The sequence below is a fragment of the Macaca thibetana genome, chromosome 14 (assembly GCF_024542745.1).
Source record: "Macaca thibetana thibetana isolate TM-01 chromosome 14, ASM2454274v1, whole genome shotgun sequence".
NCBI lineage: Eukaryota > Metazoa > Chordata > Mammalia > Primates > Cercopithecidae > Macaca > Macaca thibetana.
The window spans coordinates 5,541,238-5,553,938 of NC_065591.1; the positions used below are offsets into that span (position 1 = coordinate 5,541,238).

General features: G+C 61.7%; 2 protein-coding genes across 22 annotated transcripts in view; one reads left to right on the forward strand and one right to left on the reverse strand.

The window, feature by feature from the left end:
* MRPL21 (mitochondrial ribosomal protein L21) overlaps positions 1–12,701 on the forward strand; it is a 1,021,966-nt gene that overhangs the window by 868,751 nt on the left and 140,514 nt on the right. The gene's annotated exons all lie outside the window — the stretch shown is intronic.
* TPCN2 (two pore segment channel 2) overlaps positions 1–12,701 on the reverse strand; it is a 38,414-nt gene that overhangs the window by 23,167 nt on the left and 2,546 nt on the right. For all 13 annotated transcript variants that reach the window (XR_007719350.1, XM_050758171.1, XM_050758170.1 and 10 more), the window contains exons 2-7: positions 10,052–10,116; positions 9,352–9,428; positions 8,798–8,975; positions 6,600–6,716; positions 1,206–1,312; positions 230–302 (exon numbers count right to left, since the gene is read on the reverse strand). Coding sequence is in view for 12 of the 13 variants with exons in the window: in XM_050758171.1 (XP_050614128.1) it covers positions 230–302; positions 1,206–1,312; positions 6,600–6,716; positions 8,798–8,975; positions 9,352–9,428; positions 10,052–10,116 (617 nt within the window). In the remaining variant the exon portion in view is untranslated. The remainder of the gene's footprint in view (positions 1–229; positions 303–1,205; positions 1,313–6,599; positions 6,717–8,797; positions 8,976–9,351; positions 9,429–10,051; positions 10,117–12,701) is intronic.

The following is a 12,701-nucleotide window of genomic DNA, read 5'->3' on the forward strand; positions in this document are numbered from 1 at the left end:
GGAGACCCCAGGACAGACAGGTATCCGGGCAGTGGGGTGGTGGAGCACTGTGGCCACCCAAAGGCAGGCCCCTGGACCCCTGATGGGCCACTGCTAACTCCTGGACAGAGTTTGCACATGGGTTAAGCCAGGGCAGCAGACACCGGCCCAGCCCCCTCTGTTAGTCACAGCACAGGGCAGCCCCATCCCCAGACCCCGCTGGAACCACTGAGAAGGTAGGGTGCCCTACCTTCCCGCCGGCGAACAGCAGCATCCCGAACGTGGTGAACAGGCACAGGTGGATGGCCAGCAGCAGCCCGACGCTGGGGGAGAGCGTAGCACTCGGGGCCTGGGCCAGGCAGGTGGGCAGGCAGGACCCAGGGACACCTGACCTGCCTGCGGGGCTCGGTGACAGGAGCGCCCAGGAGTCTGCAGCAGCTGGGTCCCCCTCTCCCCGAGGGCCTTGCCTCATGCTCAGCTCATGGGGCCCAGAGGAAAGGCCTGGTCCTGCCCTGGCAGGGTCCCTTCTTTGACAGTGACCAATGAAACCCAGGGGGCCCAGCTGAGACAGCATCCAAGGGCCCAAGGGCTCTCAGAGGGGGCCACTTCCACCCACCTGAGCTGGATGGTGAGGGGTCAGCACCTGAGCCACTAGGGACTCAAGCACCGTTGCCACTGGCAAGAGCAGAGGGTGACAGGGGATCGGGACCGGGGTGAGCTGAGGTGGATGGAGGCTGGGCTGGGGCACAGGGAGAGCGCCCCACGCTTCTAGTGGCAACAAGAGCCACGAGGGCTTCCAAGCAGGGGTGCCGTCGCCGTCAGGAGCAGCTTGGCTTTATGAAGTCTAGGCTGGCAACGTGCAGACACCATGAGTGGGAGGGGACAGCAGAGGGGAGAGGCAAGGCGCAGCCCCAGTGAGGACAGAGGGGACAAGAGGAGACCCATCGGAGAGAGTGCCCAGGGGACTCACAGCCTTTGAGCTGGGGCCACAGTGTCTGCAGCCCCGGGCCTAGGTCGAAGGCTGCTGGGAGGCCTCTGGGGAACTGTTGGAACCACTGAGACCCCAAACGCCCCCCCAGCGTCCTCCCCACACTGTCACCAGCCAGCCAGGGATGCGGAGCAGGCAGTCCAAGGTGAGACTCCGATGGGCCCCGCCCGCAACCACATGGCCTGGGGCAGAGAGAGCCACTTCCCAGCCCTACGAGCCCGGGGCACGAAGAGCCCACCTGGCCATTTCCGGCAGCGACCAGTGGATGCACTTCAAGGTCTTCTTCATCATAGAGGAGTTCTGCAGCAGGAAGAAGGGGCGGAGGAGCCGGCGGACGCGCAGAGGCTGGAAGAGATCCGGGCAGCTGAGCACCACGTGCAGTGCTTAGTTCCACCCCCGCCGACCATCCCAGGTGGGCACACAGTTCAGAGACCCCCGTGCCCTGGGTGCCACTCCACAGTCACTGAGCTCGGAGTGGAGGGCCTGGCTCCAGAGCTGGCCTTGAGACCTGCTCCGGGCCGCATGATCCGCAGTCCTTCCCCGTCGCAGGCCTCCCCCTTGCCCATCTCCCAACTCCTGGGCGCTGCACACACAGGCTCCCCAGTCCTAACACCTGTCCCCATCCCTGTCCAAGGTCATCCTCCCCTCTGCCCACCCAGGACACAGTTGGAAGGGTGGCGGCCCCATGCCTGCCTTGGGACCCTCCTGCCTTGCCCAGCACACCTAGCCTCTCAGGGTACCATCCCTGCCTCCTCACCCCTCAACCCTCAACCCGCCTCCCCTCGTGCCCCTGCCTCCAAGTCTTCCCCTCCCAGACACAGACCCTGCTCCCAGGAGCCCCACTTCCACCAGCTCCCCACATCCACAGCGCCCTCCAGCCTCACTGCTCCCACACTCATCACTCACACGGCGTCAATGTGACCCCTGCTCCAAGCCTTTCCCTCCCAGACACAGACCCTGCCCCCAGGAGCCCCACCTCCACACCCCCACACTCACACAGCACCCTCCAGCCTCACTGCTCCCACACCCAACCCTCACGCGGTGTGAACGTGCGTCCCCTCCAAATCTCATGTTGAATCTGACTTCCCGTGTTGGAGGCGCGATCTAGCGGGAGGGGTCTAGGTCATGGGGTGGATCTCTCGTGAACAGCCTGGCACCCTCCCTGCGGTAATGACTTCTCGTGAGGGTTCGTGAGAGATCTGGTTGTTAAAAGGAGTCTGCAGGCTTCTCTCGCCATGTGACACACCCGCTCCCCGTCTCCTTCTGCCAGGAGTGGACGCTGCCTGAGGCCTCACCAGAAGCAGACACCAGCACCATGCTTCCATGCAGCCTACAGAGCCGTGAGCCAAATAAACCCCTTCTCTATTAATACCCAGCCTCAGGTCTTGCTTTATGGCCATGCAAAACAGACTCACACTCACTCACACCCACACACACACACTCTCACAGGTATTCCCATCTTCCCTGCCTTCCTCCTGCGAGGACAGAAGTGCCCACCCACAGTCCTGTCAACCCACCCCAGCCTTCTCAGTATTGGTTCAATCACCACCTCCTGCTCCAACCACCACACACCAGTTTCTCACAGCTTCCATCATGCCACGTTTCCCTCCCCTCCCCTCTATTCACCCACCTCCCCTGCTCCTGTCCCAGCCCATCCTCCCCTCCTGGCCACTGGGACCCACCCGGGGGTCCCCATGATAACCTTCCCATCCTGCCTGGCGCCCTCGGCACCAGACACAGCTACCTCGGTGCTCCCGGCTGCCCTGTGGGCCCCCGCACTGCCCGATCCGCCTGTGCTGGGCACCCTGCCCCCACCTCCTCTCTCTGCCTCACACCTGGATTCAGTCCCATGAGTATCCCGTTTACACTTTGGCGCCTGTCAATCTCAAATCCACGCTCTCAGCTGCAGTCTCGCCTCCTCATCAGTGCCTTGTTTTAGAAACGCACGGCTGTCAGCTCCTTGCACAAAACCAAACACTCCGACAGCTGCCCACGGCTCTGCCCATGGCCTCCAGGGTCCACAGAGCAGGCCCGGCCAGTCAGTCCAGCCCCTTCCCAGGCCGCAGAGGCCACGGCCCTCCAGCCGCCAGTCTCTGCCCAGCTGGCCGGCTCAGCCCCCTGCCAACCTGCAGAACACCTCCTCTGCCAGGGCTGCCGGGCTCCTCTCCGGCACGGCACCCACCACCCTTGGGAATCACTCTCTGTGTCTGGCACTTCTGTGCGCTGGCAGTCTCTCTGTCGCTCCGGAAGGGGGTCTCAGAGGACAAGAGACCTGCCCGTTCTGTTCACCACGGTCCACCCAGCAGCAGCACAGCAGGCCCTCCGGAACGTCTGCAAGTGACTGATCCCCAGCACTCACTCCAAGTGAATCATCACCCTCAAAAGGGACCCCAAGGCCTGGCGCAAGACTGAGAAGGCCAAGGGAACAGCGGTGAACAGAGAACGGCTCAGGGCTCTGGCTCCTGCCCTGTGCGCCCAGCTCACCCGGAACCCACTTGTTGCCCACTGGTTGGAAACTCCGGTTTTAGGGCCTGATAACAAAGGCTTCTCTCAGCCCCTCTACAGGCCAAGCAGACACTGAAGGTGCTGCTGGCTCCCCTCCCCTGCCCAGGAACTTGCACCCTCACCTGTAGTCAGACACAGACCACGGCACAGCTTCCCCAGACTCAAGAGCCCAACCCTGAGGGCCTTCCCTTGACAGCTGGGGCCTTGAGGCCTCTATGAGGATGGGAAGGTACATCCAGGTGACCAGCCTTCAAGGACAACCAACCACAATGCCAGTCAAGCCCCTGGGACCCTCAGACCCAAGGCTTTGAAGACAAACCACGTCCAAACAGCCCTGGCAAAGACAAAGTGAATGAGCAAAACCCAACAGTGACTGGCAGCCCAGGTGTTATCCAGCTCCCCCGGCCACAAGGCTGGGGGCACCCGGTCCTGCCTGCAAGCCGCCCAGTGCCTGTGGGAGTTCTGTATGACTGGACAGCTGGCCACAGAGGAAAACCTCAGGCCTGGTTTGCAGACGTGCTGAGTGATGGCCGGTCAGCCAGAAACGCACACACGCATTTCAGCCTCCAACAAGAAAGCGCCGCACAGACGCGGCGGAAGGCAAAGCTCTGCAGTGGGCGGTCCCCTGCGTGGACTGGAAAGGGGACATTCCCAGGTGGAGGACAGGGGCGTGGAAGACTGGGAACGAGGTCTGGGAGGAAGCATGTGGACTGGCTGCTCTGAACAAGCTGCTCTGAACAAGCTGCTCTGCACGGCACGTGGCGTGAGGAGCCGAGGCCCCACATGAACGCCCACCATGGGCACCACGGAGAGGAGCCTCTCTGGCCAGGACGAGGCATCCTGTGGATGCAACTGGGCCTCTTCCCTCAGCCACCCTGCTCCTAACTCCCTCCACCACACACAAATCGGCCACCACGACAGACATGGAGGCTATGCCTGGTGCCAATAGCACAGCCGCTCAGCCAGAGGCAGAGCCCGGTACCCGCCCAAGACAGCCCCCGGCAACAAAGGGGCCCTTGCCCGTAACCGGCACTCATCTGTCCTCCCGGGACAGACAGGCGTGCAGGTTATGAATCTGCCTGCCCTGCCCCCAACGTCTCTGCCAGCACCATCCCAGAACTTGGGGAATGAACTCAGTGGGGCACTATGTCCCACTCACAGCCCTGCAAATACCGCTTCCAGTGGAAGAGCTGGGGCAGCCCTGGCACGGCCCCACAGTAGCTGGCTGTGGGAAGGGTCCCAGAGCCTTAGGAAGACTCAGCAACACTGTCGGCTTAGGGTCACAGGGCACAGCACAGGCTCTGAACTGGAGGCAACTGGGCGGGGCTGTCTCTCCCCAGCTAGGAGCCACTGGGACCCAGGCAAGGGCAATGGGAGTGCACGTGGTGAAGAGGCACAGGGGGATGGCCAGCTTTCCACCTCCCACCTCGCCCATTCTGGGTCCCCGGTCTGGAAATATCCCCTCCCAAGGTGGGGATGCTTCCACCAGGATACACGCTGGTGCCAGTGGTCTGGACCATAGCTTGTTCATGAGAAGAGGGCTGCTGTGCCAGCGGGGTGAGCGGGCAGGCTGGCCGCTACCACTGAGAACAGCAGGGAGGGCTGGGTGGGGTCCTCTGGGGCACCTCTTACTCCTATGTCCCATAGGAAAAGTTAGCAAAGAACTCCAGCCTTCTAAAGGCAGGACCACTCGGGCCCCTCAGGGAGGAAGGTCCAGTCCCTGTGCCAGGTGAAAAACCAGGGCCAGCTGGGGAGCTGGCGGAGGTGAAGGGAGCACAGAGCAGGTGGCAGAAGAGATCCAGGAAGGGCCCACGGCCAGGTACAACAACAGGCCTTTATTTGTTTTCTTCTTGCTTGTAACATAGACCTGTGTCCCTTTTTCCTGTCTCCTTCCCCATCCTAATTTCATATAAGGATTCTTGGTGTGGCTTACAATTTAGCCTGTAAGTTACAAAACATAATACAGCTGCCACGACCGTAACTCAGAAATGGCGGTGGGAGGGCCGTCCCCGCTCCCCTTGCTGGGGCAGTCACGGGAGAGGCTCTTCCTGTGCAGGGAGGAGGCTTCGGGACGCTGCCGGGTCAGGGAGACAGGAAGGAGGCGGCCGCGGAGGCCCCACAGCAGCACAGCAGGACTGCCCTCCAGCCACCCTTCCGCTCTGCCGGGCTGTGGCCGCGACGCCGCCCATTCCAGCTCTCTGCAGCGGCTACTCCCCACCAGGTCCTGCCAGCAGGGCCCTGGGGCAGGCGGACAGGAGACGCACTCACTAGGCTGCACCCAGAGCTTCCCAGCCTCCCCATCGGCACTGCTGGGACCAACCTCATTGAGCTTCTGGGAGGCACCAGCGCCCGCCGGGTAGCTCCCCCTCCCAGAGGGCAGAGGGCAAGGTCCCAGCTCTATGGGCCCCTCCCCTGGGCCTCCAGGTGCTAACAACCCCCATCTCTCCCCCGTGTGCCCTGCCCAGGGTGGGGCTGCTCCGGCGGTTCTGGTTCCACTGGGCTGCTTTCACTGTTGGTTTCTCGGCGCCTATTTAAGGCCCTCTGTTCATTCCCTCCACAGGGCACCTGCGGGGCTCTGCTTCCCGACAAGACCCAGTGGATCCTGCTGACTCCGCACCCACCTCTTCCCGCTCTGTTCTCCCAAAGCCCGGGCGGGGCTTCCGGGTGCTCTGAGGGGAAACTGAGATGCTGTGGTGGAAAGAGCTGAGCGTGGCCGGGTGAGGGGCTTTCTCACTGTCAGGCCTCACAGAGCTTGGGGCTTGTGACTATGGGGCATGGTGAGGCCCTGGTGTGGCGCTCTCATCGGGCGCTGGGCGGACGAGGCCCTCAGCTAGAAAGTGGAGAGCTGGGAGGCCAGAGTCCTGGATCTCACTCCCAGGTCTGCCCTCACCAACAGGGTGAGCCACGAGGAACCCTGCACCTGTCCAGCCCTCCGGGGCTTCATCTGCAAGACGGGAACAAGGCTCCCCAGCCAACAAGTGAAGAAGTGCCACGGGAGGTGGGCAGTGCTGGGCGGGTGGGCAGGATGGCTGGCGGGCTCAGGGCTCCATCCCAACATCCCTGTGGGCCTTGCACCCACACCACCCCCAGAGCTCTCCGCCTGTCTCAGGGCCACCTCGCCACCTACCTCATGACACACGAGACTCAGGGACACGGTCCAGTCCACCAGAGACACCACCAGCACCACGAGGTAGCCCAGCAACCAAAGGTTCTTCTGGAAATGGGCCCACCCAAACAGGTAACCCTGCAAGAGAGACGGGCGGGTGAGCAGCAAGCAGCCCCACACACTGGCCCTGCAGCCAGAGAATGATGGTGCGCAGGGCAGGGACCGGACGACCAGAGCAGGGTGTGCCCCCACAACAGTGTGGTCCCCACGGGATGCTGAGCAGCGGTCAGGAGGCCCGAGCTCCCACCCAAGCCTGCTAGGGACTCACTGTGCAGCCTCAAGCAGCACCGAAGCTCTCTAACCTGGTCCTCATCAGTAACAGGAGGCTCCTGCCTGTTCTGCCTATGCAACCAACCACCTTGTGCAGGCTGAGAAGGCACGGAATGCATTCTGGAAAAGGCTCGAAGAGTACCGGCTCAGTGGGCAGGTCTCCGCCGCTACAGCAAGGCAGTTTGGGAAGTGAGGTCTGGTCTGTTCTTCCCTTACCTAACTGCCATTTCCCACCATCGAGAAAGTCCCCAGAGGGCGGTGGCTCACGCCTGTAATCCCAGCACTTTGGGACGCCAAGGCAGGCAGATCACTCAAGGTCAGGAGTTTGAGACCAGCCTGGACAACATGGTGAAACCCTGCCTCCACCAAAAATAGAAAAATCAGCCGGGCATGGTGGCAGGCACCTATAATCCCAGCTACTTGGGAGGCTGAGGCAGGAGAATCACTTGAATCCAGGAGGCAAAGGTTGCAGTGAGCTGAGATCATGCCACAGCACCCTAGCCTGGGCGACAGACCGAGACTCTGTCTCAAAAATCAATAAATAAAAGACGGCCGGGCGCAGTGGCTCACGCCTGTAATCCCAGCACTTTGGGAGGCCGAGGCAGGCAGATCATGAGGTCAGGAGATCGAGACCATCCTGGCTAACACAGTGAAACCCCGTCTCTACTAAAAATACAAAAAATAAGCCAGGCATGGTGGCACGCGCCTGTAGTCCCAACGGCTGGGGAGGCTGAGGCAGGAGAATCGCCTGAACCCAGGAGGGGGGAGGTTGAAGTGAGCCAAGATCACGCCACTGCACTCCAGCCTGAGCGAGTGCTGTCTCAAAAAACAGAGCGAGATTCTGTCTCAAAAAATAAAATAAAATAAAAGACAGCCCCCAGAGGTCACAGCTTGCTGATGTACCCTCTCTCACCTTCTGACACATCTCAAACACACCAACCATTCAAAAACCACTATTAACAACCTCTTGCCAGTTTCAGTTCCAGTTGAAAAACCCCCAGACCTGCTAACCACATGAGGAGCTAAAAAGGAAGAAATGAGAAACTGCCCGGGGCCTGCAATCACACACCCCGGCATCCAGCCACAACCCTTGGTCAGCACACAGCCCGCCCTGCCCACAGGGGACTACAGGGCAGCGCCGGGCAGAGGCCCCACGCGACCGGGAGGCCACGTGAGCCCAAGCCCAAGGAGTGGCAGGGCTGGCGCTGAGGAAGGCTGCAGCCAGGGCCTGATCTAACACCATGGGCAGGGATGTGGGGGCTCCTGAGACTGCGGCATTGGAATCACTGTTTGACAAAAATAGAACATGTAGCCTGCACCTCCCTGGAAAGTCACCAAGGCTCTGACAAGGCTCAGAAGCTTAGGTGAGCACCAAAGCCCCACCTCCAGCTTCTAGGAGGACGTGCGTCACAGGCAGAATCCAGAGTCAAACGTGCAGCAGCTGCTGTGTGCACAAGAAACCCCTTTCTGCCCCACGCCCGCCTCCTCTCCTCTTCTCTTTGGGGTGGCACGGTGAGCCTCGAGGAGGGACCGCCTGGGCCTCACTTACTCGGGACCTCTCCTCACAGCAGCACTACAGACCCTGGACCGTTCTCAGAGGCCCTGCCAGCCTGCACCACCCATGACGGCACACTGGCCTCAGTTTGCATGGTGGAGAGGGAGGAAAGCTGACAGCACACGGGGTTTGCATGGTGGAGATGGAGGGCAGCTGACACAGCCTCTGCCTCAGGCGCTTGCTTGTCCAAGAAAGTGTGCCTTCCTCACAGGGTCAAAGTACAAAGTCTGGGGAAAAGGCAGCTCGCTCCAGAGAATCAGCAATAAACCAGGACAGCAGCGGCCAGGCGCTGGGAGGCCGGGCCAGCACGTAGAGGGCCTGGCACCCGCCTCACCTTCACAGAGAGGTCGGCCGCAAAGACCAGCAGGCAGAGCACCTCGACGCTCTCGGTCAGGCCGCAGGGAGGCTCCCAGGGGGCAGCGCGATAGCGCACGTCCGCCGTGCTGGTGAGCGAGGATGGGGTCTCGATAAAAGCCAAAAACAGGATCAAGAAGATGGTGAAGCTCAAAGTCCTGGAAAGGGAACAGAAACATGACAACGCAGGAGTCGGCAGCCCTCGGGGCCCAGAGGCTGATCAGGAGCTTCCCCGGTCCGAAGCGCGGGAGCTGGCGCTGCCTGAGCATGGACACTCGTGACTGGGGAGATCACGAACCTGCTCAAAGCTCCATTGCCGAGGGCTAACCCCAGCATTCCAGAAAGGAACCCTTGTTGTCGAAGGAGCCTTCCATCACAGGCCGTCTCCTTCCAGAGAGGACGATGGTAACCGCCCTATCTATGTAACAGGGAGCCTGCCTGGACCCTGAGACCAGGTGATCCCCAGGTAGGGGCCAGCCTCCCCCGCCACGCAAGCCGGCAGGAACCGTGAGTTCCACATGGGTGCGTTCTCACCGTTGGCATACGTTCGAGTAATACCGTCGGTAAAGCCACATCGAGCTGGCATCCACTCGGTGATTGATGGAGCGGTACTGGAAGCAAAAAGTCACATGAGGCATGACAGGGGTACATGCAGGGTGGGCCGTGGCCCGAGCCCCACACCACACATGAGACAGGCCCAAGTCTCAGGCTGTGGATCACAGGGGACGCTTCAGCGTGTGGACATGGCCGGCCCTGACCCAGCAGGCCCACACCATCACAAACCATGAGGTTTGCCCAACACACAAGACCTCGCAGGCCACACACCCAGGGCGGGTGTGTGTGTGAGCAAACGCTCAGGGAGCACTTGCTGAGGGCACGGCCATGCCTGTGTCTGCCTGTGAGGCTCTCTCTTCTCTGTGCAGGGCTGACCCTCCCATGCCCCGTGCAGCCGTGCCATCCTCCAAGACACCCCCACCCACCCAGGACCTAGAATGGGGTGGTCCCCAACAGGCCTCAGAACACAGTGCATCAAAGCAGCAAATGCGTCCAGGATGCAGAAAACAAGTTCTCCGGGGACTGACGGAGAGCCATGCCCAGAGGCTCCGCCCTCGGTTCTCTTAAGCTACAGTCCAGCAACGGAGGCCTTGGCCCCAGTCAGTCTCCCCTGGAGGGGCGAGCCCGTTGGAGGGTGGCCACCCCCCAGGTCAGGCCACAGGGAGCAGGTGCCACCAACCTGAATAGCATCTTCGATGAAGACCACAGCCTGATCAATGCAGAGGTCCCACCTGGCCGCGTCACCTGCAGGCAGAGGGGGACATCAGGTGACCGAGCAGGATGACATGGCCTCACCCTCCAGGACACCCGGGATCGAGGAAAGATGCCGGCTGCGGTTCCTCCCAAGGCCATGTGTAAAGAGATGACTCCACCCGGCAGTGAGGCTGCAAGGGCCTGCCCGGGGCAGGGACCAAACCAGGTAAGTGCCCCGGCATCACATGCACAGGGCAGGCCCAGGGCACGGCGGCTCCGCCTGCAGCACACACACCCAGCAAGCCCGTGAGAAGCAGCGCGTCCTGCAGGGCCCCGGCGCCAGACTCGGGGTTCAGAGCCCGGCTCCTCCACATGCTAGCAGGAAGGCTGTGGCTGGCTCCTCCTCTGCCAAGTGGGGCTATTCACAGCCACCCACTTGGCTCCCCAGAGGGTACTGGGAGGTGCAACGCAGGAGGGCCAGAGCCCCCTGCCACACTCCCCAAGCACGCTCGGTACACGGGGCTGCTGTCAGCCCTCTTCTGCTGGGCCCGACCCTGGCTCCTGCACAGCCTTCCTGAGCCAGGACACTGCACCCACTGTCCCACCCACCCCCATCAAACTAGACCTCAGATTCAACACCGACAGGGAGAACTGGCATCTAGAACCCGAAGGCACCGCCGTGAGGCTTCACGAGAGCTACCCAGGTTCCGTCCCCTCACTGTCCCAGCCCATGGGCCCAGGCAAGCTCACCCAAATCACTCCCAGGGTCAGAGCTTTGGGAACGCCCGAGTCCCCCAGCCTCTGCCGGTGCCTTCCGTGGTGAAGGGTGGCCACCCGCCTTTACCAACAGCACAAGCAGGGTGGAGCCTCCCGACAGGCCTGGGCAAAGGCGGCAGTGGCTCCTGACTAGGAGGGGCCTTCAGGAAAAGTCAGGTGGCACAGAAGCCAAGGCCCAGCATCCTGGCCTGCTCACAAGCCTCTCGCCTGCCATGGACCAGCCAGCGGGCACACCTGGTCAGTCACTGAGCCACTGCGGGAGGCCCGGGCCACCCACCCGCATCGCAGGCACATGCCACCTGTGTGGCCTCGCTGCAGAGCTGCTCCTCAGCAGGCTAAGGGAAAAGCAACGCTCAACCCGAAGCAACTGAGGAACCCGGAGAGGCTGACACTTCCCAGCCCGGGGAGAGGGCGAAGCAGCTGCCTTTTCAGATGAGACTCGGCTTTTACACCTGGCCCCTTGGGGCCCACAGCTGCACCAAGACAATGTGGTGACACGGGAGGCAGCAGCAGAGGCCTCGGGAGGTGCTGGTCCCCAGGCAGAGGTCCAGGCCATGACCCGCCCACTCTGTTGGCCATCCCTAGGGAGGCAGCTGCCCCGTCCTCCGGGCTCCTGCTTGGGGGCATGAGGTAGAGGCAGCTGGGCCCCGGACGGATTAGAGATGTGGGGGTCCCAGACAGAGGCAAGAGACCGGAACCCCACTGGCTCTGCCCGGCCTTGCTGCACTGCCAGAAGCAAGAGCCTTCCCTCCCTGCGGCTTTGGTACCCACGTGCACAGCCACAAGACCCACCCTGAGGACAGCCGAATGTCTCCCCAGGGAAGCTCTGAAAGTGGCTACTGTTTATGTACCCTGAGCACATCCTGGGATCGCTGTGAACAGAAGCCACACTGTTTTGTTCCCTGCTGTATCTGCAGAGCCCAAAACTCAAGCACACAGGACTCAAAGCTGATTTATCCCATGAATAAGTGAACAGCTCCGAGGGGAACCTGGGGGGCAGGTGATCTGAAAGGCCCCACCTTACCAAATTCCCTGGGAGAAGATAGAATCTCTACCAGGAGAGATCTAGTGATACAAGTTTCTTAGACAAGAGACAAGCTGCCGAGTTCCAGGGCTCACTCCAACCCCAGGACCATGGAAAGCGCTCACATCCACCCGGGCCAGCCATCCCGGGCCAACAGTGGTGGGCACCCCTGGAACCATCCCGCACTTGTCCTTCCATTTCGCCTGGCTTTTTGGTTGCTGGTTTATAAAATTCTGGGTCTGGCCGTCCTCCGTTTCACCCTGCAACAGCCCGAGAATCTTGCTCCGAACACTCAGAAGCACATCACGGCTTCCCCTGGGTCCCCACTATTCCAGGCCCACACTCCACCCTGGCCTGGCACTGCAGGTTCCCACATTTGCCGGCCCGCTCCTCTCCTGTCTTTCAACCCTCCGTGCCACTCATTCTGAACTTGGCTCTGCCAAGGCCATGCTCTCCAAAGCCTCCCACCCTTTACTCAGGTTGCAGCTTCTGCCAGGAGCACCATCCCCCAGTGTGTGGGTCCAGGAACTCCCTTGGGGCAGCTCGCCCCGCCCTGAGCTCATTACCCTGGAGGGCAATCACCTGTCCACATGCCATCACCCTACGGGGGGCTGGAGGGTTCTGCAGGGCACAGAGGACAACAGGGGCTGAGACGCTGCATCCAGCACACCAGGCCTTGACACGGCTTCCTAACCCAGGCCTCTGCCCCGCAACATCCAGGTCTGAGCTCCCGCTCCCCTCTTGCTCCAGGCTCCAGGCTGCGCAACCTGTGTAGAGTCCTGACCAGCATCCTGTGTGACCCTGGGCAAGTGCCTTAACCTCTCGGTGCTCCAGG